General features: G+C 33.5%; 1 protein-coding gene across 1 annotated transcript in view; it reads right to left on the bottom strand.

Moving 5' to 3' along the window:
- Positions 1–4,668: 4,668 nt before the first annotated feature.
- Positions 4,669–25,184, bottom strand: part of LOC137756345 (sodium/hydrogen exchanger 2-like) — a 48,530-nt gene continuing 28,014 nt past the window's right edge. The window contains 5 exon segments of the mRNA XM_068532638.1: positions 4,669–4,809; positions 12,501–12,612; positions 16,025–16,156; positions 19,350–19,420; positions 22,380–22,466. Of these exon segments, the coding sequence (XP_068388739.1) occupies positions 4,669–4,809; positions 12,501–12,612; positions 16,025–16,156; positions 19,350–19,420; positions 22,380–22,466 (543 nt within the window).

Genomic DNA, 25,184 nt, shown 5'->3' with positions numbered 1-25,184 from the left:
ATAAGAAGCTGATGAAAGAAATCAAAGATGACACAAAGAGATGGAAAGATATACCATGTTCTTTGATTGGAAGAGTCAACATTTTTAAAATGACTATACTACCCAAGGCAATCTACAGATTCAATGCAATCCCTGTCAAATTGCCAGTGGCATTTTTCACAGAACTAGAACAAAAACTCTCAAAGTTTTTATGGAGACAAAAAATACCCCGAATAGCCAAACAATCTTGAGAAAGAAAAACGGAGCTGGTGGAATCAGGCTCCCTGACTTCAGACCATGATACAAATCTACAGTCACCAAAACAGTATGGTACAGGCACAAAAACAGAAATATAGATCAATGGAGCAGGATAGAGAGCTCAGAAATAAACCCACACACCTATGGTAAATTAATCTACGACAAACGAAGTAAGAGTATACAATGGAGAAAATACATTATCTGCAATAAATGGTGCTGGCAAAACTGGAGAACTAAATGCAAAATAGTGAAATTAGAACTTTCCTTAACAGCATACACAAAAATAGACTCAAAATGAATTAAAGACCTAAATGTAAGACCGGATACTATAAAACTCTTAGAGCAAAACATAGGCAGAACACTCTTTGACATAAATTGCAGCAATACAGCAATGTCTTTTTGGATCTGTCTCCTAGAGTAATGAAAATGAAAACAAAAATAACAAATGGGACCTAATTAAACTCTAAAGCTTTTACACAGCAAAGGAAACCATAAACAAGGCAAAAATACAACCCACAGAATGGGAGAAAATATTTGCCAATAATTTGACTGACAAGGGATTAGTCTCCAAAATATACAAACAGCTCATGCAGCTCAATATCAAAAAAACAAACAAACAAACAACACAATCAAAAAATGGGCAGAACACCTAAACAGACATTTCTCCAAAGAAGACATACAGATGGTCAAGAGGCAAATGAAGAGATGCTCAACATCAGTAATTATTAGAGAATTGCAAGTCAAAACTAATACAATGAGATAACCCCTCGCACCAGTCAGAATTGACATCAACAAAAATGTACGAACAACAAATTCTAGAGAGGGTGTAGAGAAAAGGGAACACTCCTACACTGTTCATGGGAATGTAAATTGGTGCAGCCACAATGGAGAACAGTATGTAGTTCCTTTAAAATACTAAAAATAGAGCTACTATATGATCCAGCAATCCCACTCCTGGGCATGTATCTGGAGGAAAACATAGTTTGAAAGGAAATATGCACCCCAGTGTTCATTGCAGCACTGTTTACAATAGCCAAGACATGGAAGCAACCTACCTAAATGTCCATCGACAGATGAATGGATAAAGAAGATGTGGTACATATATAAAGTGGAATATTACTCAGCCATTAAAAAGAATGAAATAATGTCATATGCAGCAACATGGATGGACCTGGAGATTATCATACTAAGTGAAGTATTTCAGAGAAAGTTAAATATCATATGATATTGCTTATATGTGGAATCTAAAAAATAAAAGTGATACAATGAATTTATTTACAAAAGAGAAACAGACTCATAGACTTAGAGAACGAATTTATGGTTACCATCAGGGAAGGGAGGCAGGGGATGGATAGGTTGGGAGTTTAGGTTTGACATGTACACACTGCTATTTTTAAAATAGATAACCAACAAGGACCTATTGCATAGCACAGGGAACTCTGCTTAATATTCTGTAATAACCTAAATAGGAAAATAATTTGAAAAAGTATAGATACATGTATATGTATAACAGAATCAGTTTGCTGTACACCTGAAACTAACACAACATTGTTAATCAAATATACTCGAATATAAAATAAAAATTTAATAAATACATAAATAAAATAATAAATAATGAAATGCATACACTTAAAAAAATTGATTTCTAGAAATCAAGCAAATATGAGTTAATTTTTCAGACTCTGGGTACACAGTGATAATAATAGTATTAATAAAAATAATACTAATCACATTAAGATTGTACTGAGCACTGGTATATCAGACACTAAGCACTTCACATACATTATCATATTTAATCCTCAAAACAATAACATTAGTCCAAGTAAAATTATTTTTTTCTATTTTTCAGATAAATGAATTGAGATTTAAATTATGAAAATAAATTGCCCAAATTCACAAAACCAGTACCTGAGAGAACTGGGATTTAAATTTAAGCGATCTGAACCTAGGCTTTCTGTTGTGAACTACTATTTATTATTGCCATTTAATTAACTCTTGGATCAGGAGTTGGTTCAAAAGATGCCTATTTTTTCCCCTATATTCCATGGCCAGACCCAAATATGTGCATCTGCTACCATTATTTTTATGCAGTCATATACAAACTTCACTCTTGACCCCCCATCTTGGAACTAAATTATAATAGAGCTTGGTGTTCACTGTTTATATCTACTCATGTCTGAGAATCTCAGAGTGGGCAAACCATAAACTATGGTAGTTCTATCTGTAAGACAGACTACATTTGTTGTAGGTGCTCCATCTGGGCAATATCATTCCTACTGCTCTAATACCACCTAATCCACTAAGGAAGAAACTGGACAACAGATGTCTCCTTGTACTCTCATTGCAACCTAAACTTCAGTTCCATGACAAAGGAAACAACTGACCTTTGTCCCAAGGATGGCAAGTTCATACCATGGTATATTCAGGGATATCAGATAGTTTTATAAATCTAGTCCAGCTTCAGCATGCCCAGTAGCTCACATTACTCATTCTTGGTATAGAGTGTAACCTAGTAAATCAATTCATTCATGCACAAATGCATGTTTTCATCACAGAATTTGAGCACCTATACTGAATGCATTTGAATTCTGATTCTTGGATCAGTTATCTACTTTTCCTTACTCATCAGTTTCTTCATTTGTAAAACGGGCATAATGATAGTTTCATCAAAGGGAATTGTGAAGATTACATGAGATAATACAAAATGTTTAAAATGGTTACTGAATAGATAGTAAAAATTTAGTTAGTGTTACTTATGATATCAACACCACTATTATTCACTGCTACATGCTAGGCACTACTGTCAGGTGCTGGAGACAGAGTGGTAAACAAGACAATCATAGCCCACTATTTTACGAAATTTAGAATCTAGCCCACAAAGACTATGTACATTGAAGCCAATCACAAACTGCCTAACTTTTTCCCCAATTCTTACCTCCTACTAGCTGGATTACTACTTAGAAAATCCGAACCTTAGACTTCACCTCCAAGTTTTGCCACTAGCATTGCCTGGGGGACCACAGGGCTCCCTTTCTACCTATCTTCCTCCCCTATGTCCATCCTAAATTAATATGGTAGCAACAGGTAGTGTTTCTAAATAAGGAGATAGAAAATATAGCCCTATACCAAGAGTATTAATGAATTGTTTTTGGTACCCAGATCCCAAGGCCCTGCTATATGGTAATATTTAATTCCAATATTCAAACTGAGGTCTTCCAGAACTGTATCAATAATAACTTGTGACAAGGGTAAATCAGACCTTTCACTTCCCCTGTTAAGGCCTGACTACAAAGAAGCTGTTAGAAAAAGTTCAGGTAATCCTATTTCTAGTATAGGGGAGGGAAGGTGCCAAATAAGAACTAATTACAACAGAACAACTAGAAGAAAGAGAAAACAACTTTATATATACCTCCTTTTGAGACTGATTAGAGTCACTTTGAGAAAGACTTGGTTGCAGACTCTTGTGTCAGTGAATGAGGATTTCTTTTCCTTGTTCTGCTGTTCCTGTTTCTCTCGGAAGGGTATACCTGTTATATGTTGGAGCCTGGATAAAATATACAACACAGAGGTTTCAGAATTAAAGTGCCAAGAATATGATTATTAATGAATAAACACAATCTATATATAAATAAAATTATTATAACTGTTAATGTGTGAAGGGCATTAGAGTTCATCAAAGAAGTTCAAGAAAATATGAGACTTCTTTTTATCCTTTTATATAAGTCTCCACTGAGCTAAGGAGTGAGGCATATTTCTCAAGGTAAAAATATTCAGAATGTCTGCAGTTAAAAGAGCTCAAAAAATTTAACAGAACAAAAAATTACATTTAACGACATTTAAACCATATTTATTTTATAACCATATCGCACCTTTAGAGATTTCGAGTGATACTTTTGAAACTGAGTATATATCCCAATTTTGATGACAGAATTAGATCACCATTAAAAAATAATTTTAATTATTTTTTTCAAAAAGAAAAAATGGAATTATAAACCACAAACTAATTAAAAACTCATTATATTTAGGTGGAAGGAAAAAACAGTATAGGAGGAGATAGCGATGAAAGCTAGACTTATCTGAATGTATCCTGCACTATACATTCAACTGTAGAACCCATTAAATGTTTTACATAATCTTTTAAAAATATTAAAAAGGGAAAAAAATTGAAAACAAACTGGGTTCCAGCCAAGATGAAGTAATAGAGATCAAATTTAACCTCTCCCCTGAAACAAACAAATAAAACTATAGGAAACAAGGATGTGCAAAACACTGTAAATCAAGCAATGTAGGAAAGTGAAGTCAGAAAAATAGGCAGCTAAAGAGATAAGCCATGAAATTGTCTCAGCTAATTGCCTTGAGAGAGCTCCCATGCTCTGATGCAGGGAGAGGAAGCCTGGAATAAAATGGGTCAATTTACAATGATAAAGCAGTTCATCCTGGAGTGACATCAGCAAAGATGGCAGAATAGGAAGTCCCCAGCCCTTGACCTCTACAGAAACACTGATTATTAGTTATCCACAGATGAGAATGCCCTTTGAGGGTTCCAAACTCCAGGGGAGAGATGACAGCACTCTAGTAGAACACACAAAAAATGAGAAAAACGCATCCAAAGAGGTTAAGAAAAAAGGTTTACTTTTTTCACATTGTTCTTCCCCCAAATCAGCACAGCATGTCTAAGGATATATACAGTTTGCAATTTCTCTGTTGAGCGAAAGATAAACTGAAGTGGACATTGAACTTTGGCAGCATTTGGGAAAATGCCTCTTAGGCCCATTTCTGTGTCACCTCATGCAGAACACTGAAGGAATTAGAACAGGTAGACTACGTGGGGACACCTAGAAAAAAACTAAAAGGGGCAGGGGATCTCAGGAGTAAACATACACAGATCTTAGAAGTAGCCCTGTAATCCCTGACAGCTGCATGGCAAGATCTTGCCTCCTTCACTTAACTCTATCCTTCCCCCATCCCCTTCCCCTCTGGAAACCACCACCTTGTTCTCTGTATCTGTGACTCTGTTTCTGTTTGGTTATGTTTGTTCATTTGTTTTGTTTTTTAGATTCCACATATAAGTGAAATCATACAGTGTTTGTCTTTCTTCATCTGTCTTATTTCTCTTAGCCTAATACCCTCTAGGTTCGTCCATGTTGCCACAAATGACAAGATTTTATTCTTTTTAATGGCTGAGCAATATTCCATTTTATATATATATATATATATATATATATATATATATATATATATTTGATTGTATATAATGCTGCAATATATATATATATAATTGTATATAATGCTGCAATGAACATTGGTGTGCATATATTTTTGTATTAGTGCTTTTATTTTTTTCAGATAGATACCCAGAAGTGGAATTTCTGGATCATATGGTTGTTCTATTTTTTAGGAATCTCCATACTGTGTTTCATAGTGGCTGCACCAATTTACAGTCCCACCATCAGTGCTCAAGGATTTCCTTTTCTCCGTATCATCGCCAACACTTGTTATTTGTTGTCTTTTTGATGATAGCCATTCTGACAGGTGTGAGGTGATATGTCATTGCGGTTTTGATTTAGATTTCCCTGGTGATTAGTGATGTTGAGCATCTTTTTCATGGGCCTATTGGCCATCTGTTTGTCTTTGGAAAAATGTCTATTCAGGTCCTCTGCCCATTTTTTAATTGGGTTGTTTGTTTTTATGATGCTGACTTGCATGAGTTCTTTGCATATTTTGGATATTAACCCCTTGTCAGATATATCATTTTGTTTGGTATAGTCCAATTTCTTTTGCTATAATCTTCTAGTTTTATTCCCTTGTTGTCAGAAAAGACACTTGAAAATGAATTCCATGTTCTTAAATTTGTTGACTTTTTTTTTTTCTAGCATGTGATCTATCCTTGAGAATATTTCATGGGCACTTGAAAAGAAGTTGTATGCTGCTACTATTGTGTGGAATGTTCTGTATATATTTGTTAGGGCCATTTGATCTATAGTATTTTTCAAGTCTGCTGTTTCCTTATTGATTCTCTGTCTCAGTGATCTGTCCATTATTGTAAGTATTGAATTGAAGTTTCCTACTTTTTTTTGTATTGCTGTCACTCTCTCTCTTCAGGTGTGTCACTGTTTGCTATATATATGTGCTATGATGTTGAGTACATATATATTTATAATTGTCACATCTTCTTGTTGAATTGACCCTTTTGTCACTATGTAATAAACTTCTTTGTATCTGTGACAGTTTTTTACTTAAAGTCTATATTTGCTGATATAAGTAAAACCACCCCATATCTCTTTTGGTTAAGAGTTGCAACATATATTTCCATCCTTCCACTTTCAGCCTATGTGTGTCCTTAAATCTAAGGTGGGTCTTTTTTAGACAACATATAGTTTGGTCTTTTTTTTTACGCATTCAGCCACTCTATGTCTTTTGATTGGCGAGTTTAACCCATTTACATTTAAAATAAGTATTGATAGTTAAGGACTTACTATTGACATTTTGTTAATTATTTTCCATCTGCTTTGTAGTTCTCTTGTTCTCCTCTTCTTCTTTTGCTGTCTTTATTTATGGTTTGACAATTTTTTGTAGTGATATGATTTGATTCTCTTCTCTTTGTCTTTTGTGTATTTGTTATAGTATTTTTTCTTCGTTGTTACCATGAAACTTGCACCAAACATCTTATAGTTATAATAAACTATTTTATGCTCAAAACAACTCACCTTCAATTACCTTAAAAAGTTCTACACATTTACTCTTGTCCCCACACTCCATATTATTGATGTTAGAGTTTAATTATTTTTATATAGTATATCCATTAACAAATTTTTGTGGTTATAGTTATTCTTAATACTCTTGTATTCTAATTTTATACTAGTAATAAAAGTGATTTACATACAGCCATTACAGTATTATGATAGTCTGTGTTTGTCTATGTGTTTACCCTTACCAGTGAAATTTATACTTTCATATGCTTTCATTTTGCTGCTTAGTGTCTCTTCATTTCAATTTGAAGAACTCCCTTTAGCACTTATTGTAGGGCAGATCTGGTGGTGACAAACTCCATCAATTTTTGTTTATTTAGGAAAGGTATTTATCTCTCCTTCTGTTTTTGAAGAACAGTTTTGCCATTCACAGTATGCTTGTTTGGTCATTATTTTCCTTTTGGTACTTTGAATACGTTATCCCACTCTCTCCTGGCCTGCAAAATTTCTGCTGAGAAAAAGTATGTATTCTTATAGTGGCCCTCCTAAATTTGTGATGAGTCACTTTTCTCTTGGAACTTTCAAAATTCTCTCTTTGTCTTTGACTTTTGACAATTTAATTATAATCTGTCTTATATAGACATCTTCAGGTTTAACATGTTTGGGGGTTCATCTGAATCTGAATGTCCATTTATCTCTCAATATTTGTATATTTCAGCCATTATTTCTTTAAATAAGCTTCTATCCTTTATCTACTTCTGGTAGCCCTCTCATGCATATAGTTTTTACTTGATGGCTTCCGATAAGGCCCATAGACTTTCTTCACTCTTTTTTATTCTTTTTTCTTTTTGTTCTTCTGATTACTTAATTTGAAATAAGCTGGCTTCAAATTCACTAATTCTTTCTTTTTCTTGAATGAATTTGATATTGAAGCTTGGTATTGAATTCTTCTCTTCAGTAATTTTATTATTCAGCTCTTAGATTTCTGTGTTTTTTTCCCCATGGTTTCTTTCCTTTGTAGAAATTTTCATTTTGTTCATGTGTTGTTTTTCCTGTGTTCTCTTTTAGTTCACTAAACTTATTTAAGATGACTATTTTGAATTATTTGTCAGGTAGTTCATTGATCTCCATTTCTGTAGGATTATTTGTTGGAGCTTTATTAGTTTCCTTTGGCAATATCATGTTTCCCTGATTCTTTGTGATCCTTGCATACTTGAGTTAGCATTTGAACATTTGAAGATGTGATCACCTCTTCTGGTCTTACAGGCTGACTTCAGCAGAACAAGATAGTTATTAGTCAGCAGAGACTTGGATTCTGAGAAGGCCAGGTGGCTGTGTCCATAGGCAGGCAGTGCATTCTTCCAGGGTCTGCTAGTAGCTGAGAACTGCTGCCAGTTTCTGCAGATGGGCTGGCCCTGTTGCTAGGATCTGTGGTCAGATGTTGACTTCTAACAGCAACCTCACCTAACCACAGAACAGTGCCACACAGACCTGCCCAAAAGGGGAGGCTCCCAGTAGTGTAGCCCAACACTGGATCACCACCAGCAGCCTTATGCAACAGTGGTTCCTGTAGACTGACCCACAAAACTGTAGAGACAAGCCAGTAAGCTGTACACAAATTTGGAACCAAGCGTACCACACCTACCTGACCATGGAGCACCACCAGTGGCATCACCAAACCATGGACCCTGCCAGTTATCCCATGCAACTGTAAAGCCCAACCAGGCCCACTTGACTACAGAACCCAGCCAGTAGGCTCTGCCCATCCATAATTACCTACCCATTCATGGAGCTCTGTTAATGGCCACACCTTACCAGGAAGCCCATCCAGCCAACTCACCTAACCCTGAAGCCCTTCCTTCAGTCCCTGAGTGACAGCATAATCCTGCCAACAACCCTGACATATCATGGAGCACTGTTAGGAAAGGATAGAAGCACTCCTTTTGGGAGTATGGCTGTATGTAAATCACTTTTATTACTAGTATAAAATTAGAATACAAGAGTATTAAGAATAACTATAACCACAAAAATTTGTTAATGGATATACTATATAAAAATAATTAAACTCTAACATCAATAATATGGAGTGTGGGGACAAGAGTAAATGTGTAGAACTTTTTAAGGTAATTGAAGGTGAGTTGTTTTGAGCATAAAATAGTTTATTATAACTATAAGATGTTTGGTGCAAGTTTCATGGTAACAACGAAGAAAAAATACTATAACAAATACACAAAAGACAAAGAGAAGAGAATCAAATCATATCACTACAAAAAATTGTCAAACCATAAATAAAGACAGCAAAAGAAGAAGAGGAGAACAAGAGAACTACAAAGCAGATGGAAAATAATTAACAAAATGTCAATAGTAAGTCCTTAACTATCAATACTTATTTTAAATGTAAATGGGTTAAACTCGCCAATCAAAAGACATAGAGTGGCTGAATGCGTAAAAAAAAAGACCAAACTATATGTTGTCTAAAAAAGACCCACCTTAGATTTAAGGACACACATAGGCTGAAAGTGGAAGGATGGAAATATATGTTGCAACTCTTAACCAAAAGAGATATGGGGTGGTTTTACTTATATCAGCAAATATAGACTTTAAGTAAAAAACTGTCACAGATACAAAGAAGTTTATTACATAGTGACAAAAGGGTCAATTCAACAAGAAGATGTGACAATTATAAATATATATGTACTCAACATCATAGCACATATATATAGCAAACAGTGACACACCTGAAGAGAGAGAGTGACAGCAATACAAAAAAAAGTAGGAAACTTCAATTCAATACTTACAATAATGGACAGATCACTGAGACAGAGAATCAATAAGGAAACAGCAGACTTGAAAAATACTATAGATCAAATGGCCCTAACAAATATATACAGAACATTCCACACAATAGTAGCAGCATACAACTTCTTTTCAAGTGCCCATGAAATATTCTCAAGGATAGATCACATGCTAGAAAAAAAAAAAGTCAACAAATTTAAGAACATGGAATTCATTTTCAAGTGTCTTTTCTGACAACAAGGGAATAAAACTAGAAGATTATAGCAAAAGAAATTGGACTATACCAAACAAAATGATATATCTGACAAGGGGTTAATATCCAAAATATGCAAAGAACTCATGCAAGTCAGCATCATAAAAACAAACAACCCAATTAAAAAATGGGCAGAGGACCTGAATAGACATTTTTCCAAAGACAAACAGATGGCCAATAGGCCCATGAAAAAGATGCTCAACATCACTAATCACCAGGGAAATCTAAATCAAAACCGCAATGACATATCACCTCACACCTGTCAGAATGGCTATCATCAAAAAGACAACAAATAACAAGTGTTGGCGATGATACGGAGAAAAGGAAATCCTTGAGCACTGATGGTGGGACTGTAAATTGGTGCAGCCACTATGAAACACAGTATGGAGATTCCTAAAAAATAGAACAACCATATGATCCAGAAATTCCACTTCTGGGTATCTATCTGAAAAAAATAAAAGCACTAATACAAAAATATATGCACACCAATGTTCATTGCAGCATTATATACAATAATATATATATATATATTGCAGCATTATATACAATCAAATATATATATATATATATATATATATATATATATATATATATATATATATAAAATGGAATATTGCTCAGCCATTAAAAAGAATAAAATCTTGTCATTTGTGGCAACATGGACGAACCTAGAGGGTATTAGGCTAAGAGAAATAAGACAGATGAAGAAAGACAAACACTGTATGATTTCACTTATATGTGGAATCTAAAAAACAAAACAAATGAACAAACATAACCAAACAGAAACAGAGTCATAGACACAGAGAACAAGGTGGTGGTTTCCAGAGGGGAAGGGGATGGGGGGATGAGAGAAATAGGTGAGGGAGATTAAGAGGTACAAACTTTCAGTTACAAAATAAATGTCATAGGTATGAAATATACAGTGTGGGGAATATAGTCAATAGTTATGTAATATCTTTGTATGGTGATAGATGGTAACTAGACATAATGGTAATTATTTTGAAATGTATACACATATCAAACCACTATGTCGTGTACCAGGAACTAACATAGTGATGTAAGTCAATTATACTTCAGAAACAAACAAACTCATAGCAAAAACGATCAGATTTGTGGTTACCAGAGATGGAGGTGGGAGGAGGGGGAATTGGATGAAGGCAGTCAAAAAGTAGGAACTTCAGTTATAAGATAAATAAGTACTAGGGATGTAATGTACAACATGATACATACATACTGCTGTACCTTATAAATAAAAGTTGCTGAGAGACTAAATCCTAAGAGTTCTCATCACAAGGAAAAAATATTTTTTTCTATTTTTTCATGTAGTATCTATGTGTGATAATGGATTATTAAACCTATTGCACTAATCATTTCATGATGTACATGTCAAATCATTATGTTGTACACCTTAAACTTATTCAGTGCTGGATGTTAATTATACCTCAATAAAACTGGAAAAAAACTATACACAATTCTTTAAAATGAGTCTGACTTAATGAAGAATTGACTAATTTGTTTACAACACATTGAACGTTATAATTACTTCATACTCTAATGTAATAGGTAGTATTTAAAAATAAGAAACCCAGGGAACAAAGATATTACATTGATATGCCAATTTGAGGAAATAATTTGGATCATGTGCAAGCTTGTGTTAAAAGAGTAATATTCATTTATTATTATTAGACGTTTATTGTTCTAATTATTTTCCAGCTTTTTCCTCAAGAGCTCAAAGTGTTTTTCATGTCTATTGAGCTTTATTCTCTAAGACTCTCCACCACACAGTAACTCTGTTATCCAGCATACTACTAAACAAAATGCTTTTGACACTTATGTTAACTGGCATTTCCATTACATTTCTTTTTATAGGGTTGCAAAATGCACACAGGCAAAAAATAGTTTTAACAGCAATGACTTAAAAATATACAAGGTTAAATTGGGCTGTTTCTAACATAAAGCCAACTTTTAAATTTCAAAATGAGATTGCACATACTGATCTGTAGACCAGATTTTCTTTCATTGAATAAGGAAAAAAGATAGGATTCTAATGTGCTTAGAAATTTTCAGATTTCTGAATTATTCAAGAAATATTACATACTCTCAATCTAGATATATTAGGTCTATTTTATCATGTCTAAATTTTTTTAAAATTTGGAATTTGGCAGCTCTCTAGTAACCAAAAATAATTTGCTAACTAAAATACCCCATTTTTGTAATATGCTAAATAGAATAGGGTTTACTGTAAAAAAAAAATAGTATACTTAAGAAAATGTCATCGTCTCTCAGGACTCTTGGACATCATGTAATGCACTGCACTGGCAATTAACTAGAAAATGTTAAAGCACTTTCCTATGAATAACAAGTTGGAATGTGACTTAAACACTGACCTGTCATTTCGTTTACCCTGCTAATATTTCTGTGACATATATGGGGGCCAGTTTCATTTGGAACTATAAAACGAAAAGAATATAGATTTATTCCATTTGTGTGACAAATAAAGTAGTATGTACTGAAAAAGATCTTACCACTCCTTTGATTTTATAAAGGTTTGTGGTCAGTATTTCTTGAATATTATCCATAAGATCTTGATCCAGAGGCGTTGGGGATGGGGCTGACTTGGCTGTTCCATGACTGTGGCTGCAAAAAAAAAATGTACCTGGATTTATTATATGCATGCAACACATAAATATACAAATTCCATAAATGAATTCATGAATGCTAAACTATCAATAGATGCATTACGAAGGTGGTCTGAAAGACTAATTGAAGGTGGAGTGGAGAGGGAGGAGTGTAGAAAGGCTCATTGTAAAGAAGAAATCTGAACTTTAAGGGTAGCAAAGTCAGACATTCAGGGAATTTCTACTTTTAAGTCCATTTATCTCAATATTGGACTAAAAATATTTCAAAAGACAGTTCTCTTTTTGAGTACTAAAATTTTTATAATCCATACCTCTGTTTACTCTATATACAACTAAATAAGTATTTATACAGTATTGATAGTACTTCCTCAAAATGGCTTTAATAAAGATATAGATTGAATACCTGTTGAAATTTAAGTTAAAGTACTTATTCAATCATTATGCAAGGAAAATGGCAAATCAATTTAACTATGATGACTGAAACCAGGCATCAGAATTATGCTGTTTCATACTAGCATTTCAAATGGCTTTTGAGATTTTTCTTTTACTTTTTTCATTTTAAGCATTTTTAAAGGTACAGTTCAGTAACATTTAATATATTCACAGTTTTCTGCAACCATCATCACCATCCATCATTAGAAATTTTTCATCTTCCCCAAATGAAACTGTACCCATTAAATTATAACTCCTGATTCTCGCCTTCCCCTAGCCCTGGAAACCACCATTCTGCTTTCTGTCTATGAATTTACCTATTTTAAGTACCTCATATAAGTGGAATCATACAGTATTTATCTTTTTGTAACTGGCTTATTTCACTTAGCACAATGTCTTTGAGGTTCATCCATGTTGTAGCATTGCTAAAATTTCTTTCCTTTTTAAGGTTGAATAATATCCCATTGTATGCATATACCACATTTTGTTTATCCATTCGTCAATATCCACTTAGGTCACTTCTACATTTTGCCTACTGTAAATAATGCTGCTATGAACGAGGGTGTACAAACATCTGTTCAAGTCTCTGCCTTCACATCTTTTGGGTAAATACCCAGAAGTGGAATTGCTAGATCATATGGTAATTCTATGTTTAATTTTTTTGAGGAATCACTGTATCATCTTCCACAGCAGTTGCACAATTTTACATCCCCAACAGGAAGGTACAAGTGTTCCCATCTCAGCACAATCTGGCCAACACTTGCTATTTTCTGTTTACTTATTTATTTATTTATTTAAAAATAGCCATCCTAATGGGCATGAAGTGGCTTGAGATTTTTCTTAAGTATGCTACCATCTATCAATAATTGAATTGACTTTTCCTATATATACAAGCCTACAACAATATTTTTCTGATAATTATGCAATTAAAGCTTTAGTCTCCATCCAAATTCTGACATATTATCATTAATAAAGGCTTATACATTCCTAAACATTTAGCATACTTCTTTTCCTAATATTAATGCCAGATTTATACTATTACATAAAAGGGAAATGTCAATATTTCTGTGGTCATTTCAGACAATGATGAAAGCCAGTTTGTGTGATTTACATAAAATGAAATTCACATTTAGGGTCCTGAATTAATCAGAATTGCTATATATATGACTCAAATAAATCAAATTTATACTTAGCTCTCAACTTTGTTTTGATTACATATACCTGGCTTAATAAAAAATTACTAACATTCCTAAATAGGTCCAAAGCCTACTCTATTCAAGGATTTACAGCGTAAAATTGTTACCCATCTATCTGTCCTTCTTTGTAGCCAGTATACCCTTACCTGATACAGAAGATCCAGCTAATAGCAGAAATACTTTATAGCAGAAAATACTTCAGGAGGTCATCTGGTGCAGTTCACTTTAAAAAGGCAAGTCAAAAACTCAACAATAAAAAAAATTACGTTCTAATTAATAATCTTTTAAAACAAAATTATTTTGTACTATATTTTGATATCCTATTCCAGTGTTTATTTGCTAACTTATTCTTGAAAAGGCATCCCTTAACTTTAGTCACTTGTTTGGAACCCAGAGGATTCACATTCTTCAACTGCGGAGTTTGGGATTTTTTTTTTTTTTTTTTTTAACCTTAAGTTCTGTTTTGCTTTTGATTTTGAATTTCCTTTCCTGGATGCCTTTACATTTTTTTTTTCTGGTTATAAAATTAATATATACATACACCAAAAATATATGAAAATATAAAGATAATACAAAACTCAAGTAATTACTTAGAGACAATTACAATTAACTCTTGGTGTATACATTTTTAGAATTTTTATGCACATATACAGATGGAGGTATATAAATTATATTTTCTATAAAAAATGATCATGCTATACTTTCTATTTTTCAACCTTCTTATTCTAATCAACATTGTGTCCTGGATATAGTTCCATGTCAACACATACCATATATATCTAAGGGCTGCAATAGTGTTCTAGCTAATTACTATTAAACAATGGCTAAACTTTGAGGCCTTGACTTCTGAATGTAGAATAGAGAAATGAGTTATCCGTTGGTGAAATGTATTCCTGTCAAATCAAGCACTTGCTGGTTGAGAATGATGGGTCCAAGCATAAGTTAGTTAATCCTTTTGTCCTAGGCTAAATACACAACTACAGTTACCTCATACCCATTAAAACAAATTATTCTTGAAGGATTTTTAAAATTCTATAAAAATTTAATAAAAAGAACCTCCCTGCCTCAAAATCTCATGATGCAGGAAAACACCAATTCCTCCTCAAACACCAAATACAGTAAATAATTATTTATAGTGATAGTTTTTCTTTCTTTATTACTTTCCCTTTGTTATATTTTCCCTTTCCAAGATCTCTCTACAATTGTCTCCTAACAATTTTCTGAAGACCTACATCAAGGAAACATCCAAATTATATTTTTGTCTATTGACTTTCCCCAGCAAAATAATAATTAAAAAAACTAAATACATTTTAATACTCAGTTCAGTCCTTAATCAACAAAAGCTAATGATAAATTATTTTACGTAACATGAGTCTTTAAATGAAATAAAAATACAAACGTACTTCTTGGAAGATAGATAACTTTTTTAAACTTTTAAAAACTAAAGTTTCATAGACAGAGTTTATTTAAGTATCATAGACAGAGTTTATTTCATTAAGCTTTGTTCACCACTGTATGCTAAACAATGCAGCCTGTGGTACTCAAAGAAATGTTCTCCATTTTATCTAAGCTCTTCTTCATATTTTCCCAGGAGGTGATGCAAAGAAAGACAACTGTGCTTGAAAGGGAAGGAACTTTAAATAATTCTGTAATTTTTTTTGTGATATCTCATTAAACAAATGAAGACACACAAACATGCACAAACACATGGGTGTGCACACATACACACACACACACACACACACTTACAGAAAAGATGTACTATATGGTGTGTATATTTACTGGCCTGCTTCTGCTAGCTCAATGGCGTGTTTTCTTTCAAGCTTTTCATAAAGAAGCACAATGCTTGATTTGGGCTGGTCATATTCTCTGAGCAAAATCTTCTGCAGATACTTGCTGTTGAAATACTCCAATCTGTTCAAGAAGCATATAAAATAAAAATTCCAAAAAATTACTGCCATTTTTTTCAGTACTTTTATACTCTAGCTAGAAGGTCTCAGAACTGGTTCACCCACTGCCTATTCCAAATGTGCTTTGTTTAAATGGAAAAAATAATCTATGGTGTAAAAAGAAAATAACTTATAAGAAATTTTTACTTAATTTCAAATATGTCTTTATTAGGAAACTGAAGTTTTAGGTTTATCCCATTAATGTCAACCAAGCCAAGGGAAACACAGACTATGAAGATAAAACCTTTGCACCAAAGACAGAAATATTGGCCAAGTAGGGTCTATATTTCAGAGAAGGCCATTGAAGGAAGAGGGCTTATATAGTTTATTTCAATGAATGGGAAAAGGAATAGAACAACTGTGTTAAATGTTTGCTTAGGGAATCTGAATTTAAACTCACACAGTAAACTCACAAAATGAAAAATAAATCATGCTAAACCACAGTTTCACAACACCTGAGTGAAAATGTTCAGCTAAATATAAATTTATGGTCAATAAGTTCATATTTTAAAAAACATGCACCATAATCTTGAATACTTTCCTGAGGTCTACTTCTTTTTCAATTGTTTACATATTAAAAGGAACTTTCTCTGCACTCTTATTCTATAAAAACAGAAAAATTGGAAACACTCATAACGCCTAACAATATAAAGTGGTTAATTAAGTGCACTACAATTCCTTCATGTCAGGGAATATTTTAAAACCATTTAAAATGATTTTCATTAAGAGTTTTAACAATTTGTCAAAATGTGTGTAACTATTCTAAGTGAAAAAGAAAAGCAAAATTATATATATGGTATGAGCATAATAATAAAAAATTAAGCATAGGAAAAAAGACTGGGAAGTAAACCAAGTGATTGTTACTTAAGAATAAGACGATATTTTCTACTTTTCTGCATTTTTAACATTTAAAACAACAAATGATATTTTACTTCTATAAAGGGAAAAATAAACTGTATTACATTTTTTAAAAAAAGCACTTTCTGATGTTCCAGGAGTCTAAGGCCACTTGACTCTATGCCCAAGTTGTCAACCTGAAATTGGCTCAGGAAAACAATAGGTGGCAGTATCAGAAAAACAAAACAAAAAAACTGTAGAATGTTAAATAGCAATTTTTATCAATGAAAAAAATCGGACCCTGAAATGTATGGAGCTCAGGAGAGACGCTATTTTAGAGGAAGAGGATATTTGTGAGAATAGGTGAGAGCAAAGGGAAGAAGAAGGAAAGGAGATGACCCAAATCTATGTAACCATGAAGTTTTTTTTTTTTTTACATCTTTATTGGAGTATAATTGTTTTACAATGGTGTGTTAGTTTCTGCTTTATAACAAAGTGAATCAGTTATACATATACATATATCCCCATATCTCTTCCCTCTTGTGTCTCCCTCCCTCCCGCCCTCCCTATCCCACCCCTCTATGTGGTCACAAAGCACCGAGGTGATCTCTCTGTGCTATGCGGCTGCTTCCCACTAGCTATCTATTTTACATTTGGTAGTGTATATATGTCCATGCCACTCTCTCACTTTGTCCCAGCTTACCCTTCCCCCTCCCCATATCCTCAAGTCCATTCTCTAGTAAGTCTGCGTCTTTATTCCTGTCTTGCCCCTAGGTTCTTCATGAAGTTTTCAAAGTCTCTGTGTGTAGCTCTTCCAGAGACAAAAGTCACTGCATAAAACCACATGGAACATAAACAGAAAGCCAAGTAATTAGCTCAAACTGTTTATTGTAAAAAATATTTAATTGTTTGGCAGTTTGAATTATCAGGAAGGACAAGACAATAAGTGTAAATAGTCCCATTCATGGTTTACATCCCTTCTCTGTGATCAAAAGCAAACATCCAAATCAAACATGTGGAAAAGACTGATTTTTGTTAGATCTTTTGCATTTATAAGAAGGGTAAATTAATTTATTCTTTATCAGAGTTTAAAATAAACTTGCTTTGGGGGTGACCACTATTATAATTTCTCTTAGTTCTCTGACACTAATTTCACCTTAGAAAACATCTTTCCTGGATGGTGGCATAAAAGGATGTTGACAAAATATCAACCCTACCGCTTGTGCCAAGGGTTTGCTGCTAAAACCGTATCTGTTGTTTTACACAGCTCCTTCAAGGCATCTAGGCTGAAGCAGCAGATTTAATAAGGGTTGTTACCAGGGCACTTAGAAATAGATCATAATTTAGAATAGTTTAAACATTTGGATTTAAAATCTAGGACTAGATTTAATATCAACATTAAAAATATCCATTTTATAATTCATTTAGTCATTCATTCAAAAATATTTATTGGGTACTTACTATGTGGAAGGAACTTTTCTAAGTGCTGCAGTTACAGAACTTAGTGCAGACAAGGTCTCTGCCCTTTTGCCACTTACATTTTAGTTGGAGAGAAACATACAATAAGAATAATGATAGATTTATATGAATTATAGTTTTTCAAATTAAAATAAAATTTTATTTAATAAACAAGATAAGACATTAAAATAGAGATTTATATGTTATTCAGATAATTACGGTACATTGATATAATAGAGAATGATTGAGTAGTAAGGGAAGAACTCTTTGAGGAAATGAAATTTTAGCCAAGGCTTAAATGACATGAAGGTACTAGGCATGCAAAGATCAGGTAGAAGAGCATTCCAGACAGATGGAACATTACATAAAGGCTTTAAGTTAGAAATGTGCTGAACTTAATGTGTTAGGAAGGACAACATGGCTACAGTGTAGTATGTGGCAGAGAGAATAGAATGAGATGTGGAAGAAAGATAACAGTAGCCAGATTTGCAAACTGAGGTAAAAAGTTTGGATATTTTTTTAAGTGACAAGATAATAGAAACTTTAATTAGGATAGTAACATGATCTGATGTAAAATCCCTTTCTCTGGAACTGGGCATAATATCCCCTACCCCCAAAAAAGGGAGGTCTGAGAACTTTATGGCACACAATTTAGTTTTGGGGTCTGGACTTGGCATCAGTCATGTCCTTCATGATAAAAAGAAAAAGAAAGATCTTTGTCTTTGTTTTTTAGCTGTCATCTTTTTTATAATATATGGATGAATAAATCTCAACTATACCCAAGAGAAACATACAGAAAGAGATATAGGCTCACTTCCACTTTTCTATACATGTACACAAGCATACTTTTGGCAAATTCTCACTTGTCTTTCCAGTAATATTGTCCCCAGTGTCCTGATATGTCTTCTATGCCAGCCAGCAAATGATCAAATAACTGAAATAGAACAAAACATATGTCTAAATATACAGTATGCATGAGGAACTTGGTCAATTACTACCAAATAAAAGAATCCCTCAAAAGTGTCTTCAAAATTGTTGATTTCATCCCACTTGCTTATTTTTTTAATCTTAAGCTCTTTTCAGGGTAAGCATAAAAAGGAGCATCTATATTTATATGTAAGAATATTTGCAGTAATTCTAGTATAAGCATTGGAGACACTCCATTTAAAATTGAAAATGCACATATCAATCAGTATCATATGATAGATTCATTCATCTATCAAAAATCTGGGCCTGGTAAAAATGAAGGAAATAAAAGTAGTAAAAGGCATGGCCCTTGCCCTTGAAGGACGTAGAACCAAATTGAAGAGGCAAGACTTAAAGAAGTGGACAGGGATCAAAGCACGTGCATGATAATACAGTTCAAACTTGGCATGTGTACATGTATAAATGCAACAAGAAAAGGAAAATTTAAGAAAGAAATAGAAAAAGATGGAGTTAGAGAAGGCTTATATGAAAATGTGCATTGTGAGCTGGCCCTGAAGAAATGGGGTTACATATGGAAAAAATAAATCATTCTATGTAATGGGAACATTGTGAGTAAAATGTATGGGAGAAAACAAGGAACTATATAAGGAATTTATGAGAAAAAGAAGGTTGGATAGATGTAGGTCAAGGGTGGGGAAGAGAAAAGAGTTAACAAAGGACTTTAAATACTAAGATTAAAAGTTTAATTTGATATAACATCACAAAAAATAGCCTGAATATATTTATGAGGAAATAATAAACCCAATTTGAGTGATATTCTACAAAGTAACTTCAGGCACTTTTCAAAAATGCCAGTGTCATAAAAAACAACAAAATGCTGAAAAATAGTTTTAGATTAAAGGTAACTAAAAAGATATGACAACTAAATGCAATGTATGATCCTAGATCAGGAGAAAAATGCTATAAAAACATTATTGGTACACTTGGAAAAATTTTGAATATGGAGTTATATTAGATTACACTATTGTTTCAGTCTTAAACTTTCTGAATTTGATAAAAAATTGTGTTTATGTACTAGAATGTCCTTTTACTTAGGAAATATTAATACATGCTGAAATATTTAGCAGTGAATAGTCAGCTGTCTACAACTTAATCTCAAATGATTCAGCAAATGACAATAATAATATATACATATATAGACAGAGAGTGGTAAAGCAAAGATGGGAAAGGTTACATTGAATCCAGGTAGAGGGTATATACATATTCATTGAACTATCTTTGAAATCTGTATGCTTGACCTTTTTTTTTTTTTTAAGAAATTCACGTTCTTTTATTTATTTATTTATTTATTTTTATGACTGCGTTGAGTCTTTGTTTCTGTGCGAGGGCTTTCTCTAGTTGCGGCAAGTGGGGACCACTCTTCATCGCGGTGCGCAGGCCTCTCACCATCGTGGCCTCTCTTGTTGCGGAGCACAAGCTCCAGAAGCGCAGGCTCAGTAATTGTGGCTCATGGGCCCAGTCGCTCCGTGGCATGTGGGATCTTCCCAGACCAGAGCTCAAACCCGTGTCCCCTGCATTGGCAGGCAGATTCTCAACCACTGCGCCACCAGGGAAGCCCTATGCTTGACCTTTTTAAAATAAAAAGTTGGAAAAAAGAAAATAAAGTTTGACTCCGTCCTATAAATTGGTTAAATAAATTAAATTATGTCTTATCAATGTAATATATATTATACAGTCATTAAAAGTCATCCATATGGTAGAAATAATACAGTAAAAAATATGATTTCCCCCCAAAATAGCCTAAAAAATGTAATTCCATTATAATAAAAATCCCAACATATGTTTTTTCTACAAAATGGGCAATCAAGTATTAAAATTTGAAGAAAAGAACATAAAAAGTTGAGTTAGTCATGCTTATCTGTACACATTCTTAGGCACATAGTTATTAATAAAACTTAAGTGTTTATGTGTAGAAAGCCATTACATGTGCTGAAAACGTATCTCAGAAAATTATGAACTGTGCCACATTGAAGTTAGAAGCAAGGTAGACAAGCTAGCTCTTCTCTTTGACTAAAATTCCCAGAGTTTTTTTCCACATTAATAAATCTAAGGGTATCTTGAAATCATTCTTAACATTCTCTATATTTCAATACTACTGTTGTTATGTTTTATAAAAGCCCACTTGGGATAAGCAACAATTCAAATTTTATTTCTATAAGAAGATAAAACCAAGTGATGTAGATTTCACATCTTTAAATTTATCTGAACTTCTCCTTACTTCTAATGTAGAAATGAGTCATTTTCTTCTAAACTCTGTGTAATTTTGAAACCCTATTTCAAAGAGTATATTTTGAAATTTGAATATGGAAATTTTTAACTTTCACAAACCTTGATGGTACAAAAAAAATCTCCACCAAAGACTAAAATACCCCAAGAAAAATTTTCCAACTACATAAGGATTACACAGGTCAGCTTTTAAGCAATTGCTTTATGATATCAAATAGAGAATTAACTAAGTTACTGGATAATTTAGTCTAATATTAAGAATTAATATGTTAAACAAACCAAAAGCTGTTATAATTTGGAGTAAAATAATTCATAATTCATAGATTATTCAACCTGGATAGGATTTCAGAGATCATTTAAACAGCCATTTAAATTTACTGATTAGGAAACCAAGGTCACAAAAAAGTTAAAAGACTTTTCTAAGATAATGAGGGAAGCTGGATAGTAACAGAGCAAATGCTAGAATTCAGACTTCCATTGTTCTTACCTCTTACCAGAAGAACTGACTTATTGATTTTCAAATTACAGATTGTCACAATATAACAAATACCTGTTTAGAATTCATAAAATCACGTCTCCTTTTACTAGAGAAATTCAAGTATAAGAAGACCTAATATGTAAGGACCTAATGGGTTAGTTCCAGTCAACAAAATGACCTACATGATGTATAGACATCTTACCCGAATGAGAATTTGTTCACTCACAGTTGGAGAGGTCTCTCTTCTAGTCACATCTAATAAGTCAACAAGAGGATGAATGGCCATCCCCTACAAAATGAAAAACAGAAAGCTGAATTTCTTTCATATAAAATTAGTGCTTGAATATTTCCCTGGTGTGTGTGTCTGTGTGTGTCTGTCTGTCTGCGTGTCTGTGTGTCTATGTGTGGGTGCATATGCACATATCTCTTAATCTGGCCATGATAGGAATTTAGAATATTCTCCTAAAATTCAGAGGGACCATTGGTCTAACACCAGAGAGATGTGCTGTGGTTTTCTTTCACAAAGATCAATGGGGAATATATATATATGTATTGTTTACAAATATGTAGGTCATTTAATAAATCCTAAAAAAAATCTACCACTATATTTCAAAAACAGAAAGAAGTAGTCAAATCACAGAGCCAAAGTGCTGCAAGAGATTTTCATTTCAATTATTGCCAAATACCTCAGGTATATCATTTAGTCTTTATTATTCATCATCCATTATATATGGGATTACAGTCCTCTCCACATGTTGCTTTAAATTTTTCTTAAGAGGGATAATAAAAGAAGCAAACATTCTATATTAATAACTATTCATCGAGTTGTGCCACAATATTTATTGAACATGTATTATTGCCAAATTCTATATTAGGCACTGGAGTTACAATGGGAAAGTAAAGTCGAAAGGGCCCAAGCCTTATGGAGGCTACAGTGTAGTATGTCTCAGGGAGAGAGCCATTAGTTTAATAATTGCATTAATGAATGAACAACTACAACTTGAGATAGTGTTCTGAAGGAAATGAAGCTGGTTTATGACAGAGTAACACAGTTTAAATTGAAGGATACGTTTTTCCTAAGCTAAAACCTGAAGGATGAGCAGACTTTAGCTATATGAAGGGGAAAGAACCATTCCTGGCTGAGAGAATAATAGCACTGATAACGCCCCTTGTCATGGCATATTAGAGAAAATGAAAACCTTGTGTAGTTGGGATGTAGAGTACAAGGGAGATCATATTATTATTAAGACTAGAGAGAGAGGCTGGGGTTAGACAATGCAAAGCTTTCCAGGCTGTGTTAGCCATTTTTTAAAAATTCTAAGACTAATTGAAAATTGAAATGGCTTGACCAGATTTGTGCTTTAAAAAGATAACTAGCTTCAGTGTGGAAAAAGTGTTGAAAATGAGCCATAATGGATATGAGGAGACTGTTTAGGAGACCGTTTTTTGTATTCCATGTTAGAGATGGTGATAGCTTAGACAAAGATGATGGCAGAGCGGATACAAAGAAACTGACTTAGTGACCAAATAGACATAAAAAAGGACAGTATGACAGAAAGGATGGCACTAAGATTCCATGCTTGAGCAAAAGGAGTAGAGGATGGTAACACTAATCTAAGTTAGGACGACTAAAGGTAGGAACCAGATTGGCAGGGAAAATCAAAAGTTCAATTTTAAACATACAAAACTTAAGATCCCTGTGAGATAGCCAAGTGAGGGTGTCAAGAAAACAGTATGTTCTAGAACTCAGATATTTAGGCTGGAGATATAAATTCATAAGTCATATGTATACAGTCAGTAAATGAAGCCGTTATGTGGGTATGGATGAAATCATTAGGGAAAGAGTAAAGAGTGAGAAGAGGAAAGGCTCTACAGGAATCTTTGAGGAACTCTGATATTTAGTGATATAACAATGAGAATAAGCTTGCAAAAGAGACAGAGAAAGAGGAACCAGAGAGGTAAGAGGAAAATCAGAAAGTGAGTTGTCACAAAGCACAAAAAAGACAATATTTCAAGAAGGTGGGAGTTTGACTCATGTGGAATTCCTGTGAAAGCTCAAGTGAAATGAGGATTGCAAATGCCATTAGTAACCTTAATAAAAGAGATGGGAGCAACAAAGATTTATGAGGTCAAAAGAGAGAATTACTTTAGTTTAGTGTAGTTGTGTTGTGTTTTAAATAGGAGTGACTTGAGCCTGTTTAAAGTTGATGGGAAGGATCTAGTTGAGAAGAAGAGTGTGAATATACATGAGACAAAATAAATGATTGAAAATGCAAGACAAGAAAGGAATAGATTACAGAGCATAGCTTGAGATAGGAGACCCCAGCTCTGTAATAAGAAGAAAGAAAAGGCTAGAAGCAGATGCAGTTATGTTGGAAAGTTGAAGGAGCTTCCATGGATGACTACTAAAAAACAAGTTGCTCTTTGCAGAGTTCTCTTTTCTTAGTTTTGTTTTGTCTTTTTAAACAAAAGTATGGTTGAATGAAAAGTAAGAGAAGTTGAGATTTGCTCTAACATTTACATGTGGGAACAAGGACTTTAAGAAAGAAAGCTATCAACTGAAGTATAAAACATGAGGTGGAATATGGAAAAAACTGGCTGCAAATAAACAAAAAATCTATTGCTTTCAATGAACTTCCACACTAATTAGTCATTTTCAAAACACTTTGAAAATGCATCCCCATAAGGTTTCTATTTTCACCTTATTTCAGAGATGTGGAAAGAAGCAGGTAATAATTCCCATTAATGTTAAGGTTGAAACTTAAAAGAAACTCAAGGTGTCCTAGCTCTTCATCAGCTCTTCAGCAGTGTTAAATGACAAAAATGCCTTACTTTGGTCCTGGTTTCTTTAACACACCAAATGAGCATGTCACACCAAAAGCTTCCTTTACAATTTGGAACGCTGTAATCTTTTGCAAAAGCATCTGAATTGCCCAAAGTCAGGGGATCGTCCTATTCACATGGTTTTCATAAGTAATTTTGTGTAATTCCCGCTTTTTAGATGACA

This window comes from Eschrichtius robustus, chromosome X, assembly GCF_028021215.1.
Source record: "Eschrichtius robustus isolate mEscRob2 chromosome X, mEscRob2.pri, whole genome shotgun sequence".
NCBI classification, from domain to species: domain Eukaryota; kingdom Metazoa; phylum Chordata; class Mammalia; order Artiodactyla; family Eschrichtiidae; genus Eschrichtius; species Eschrichtius robustus.
The sequence above is the reverse complement of the archived record's forward strand: the minus strand, read 5'-3'. Positions and strand labels throughout refer to the sequence as shown.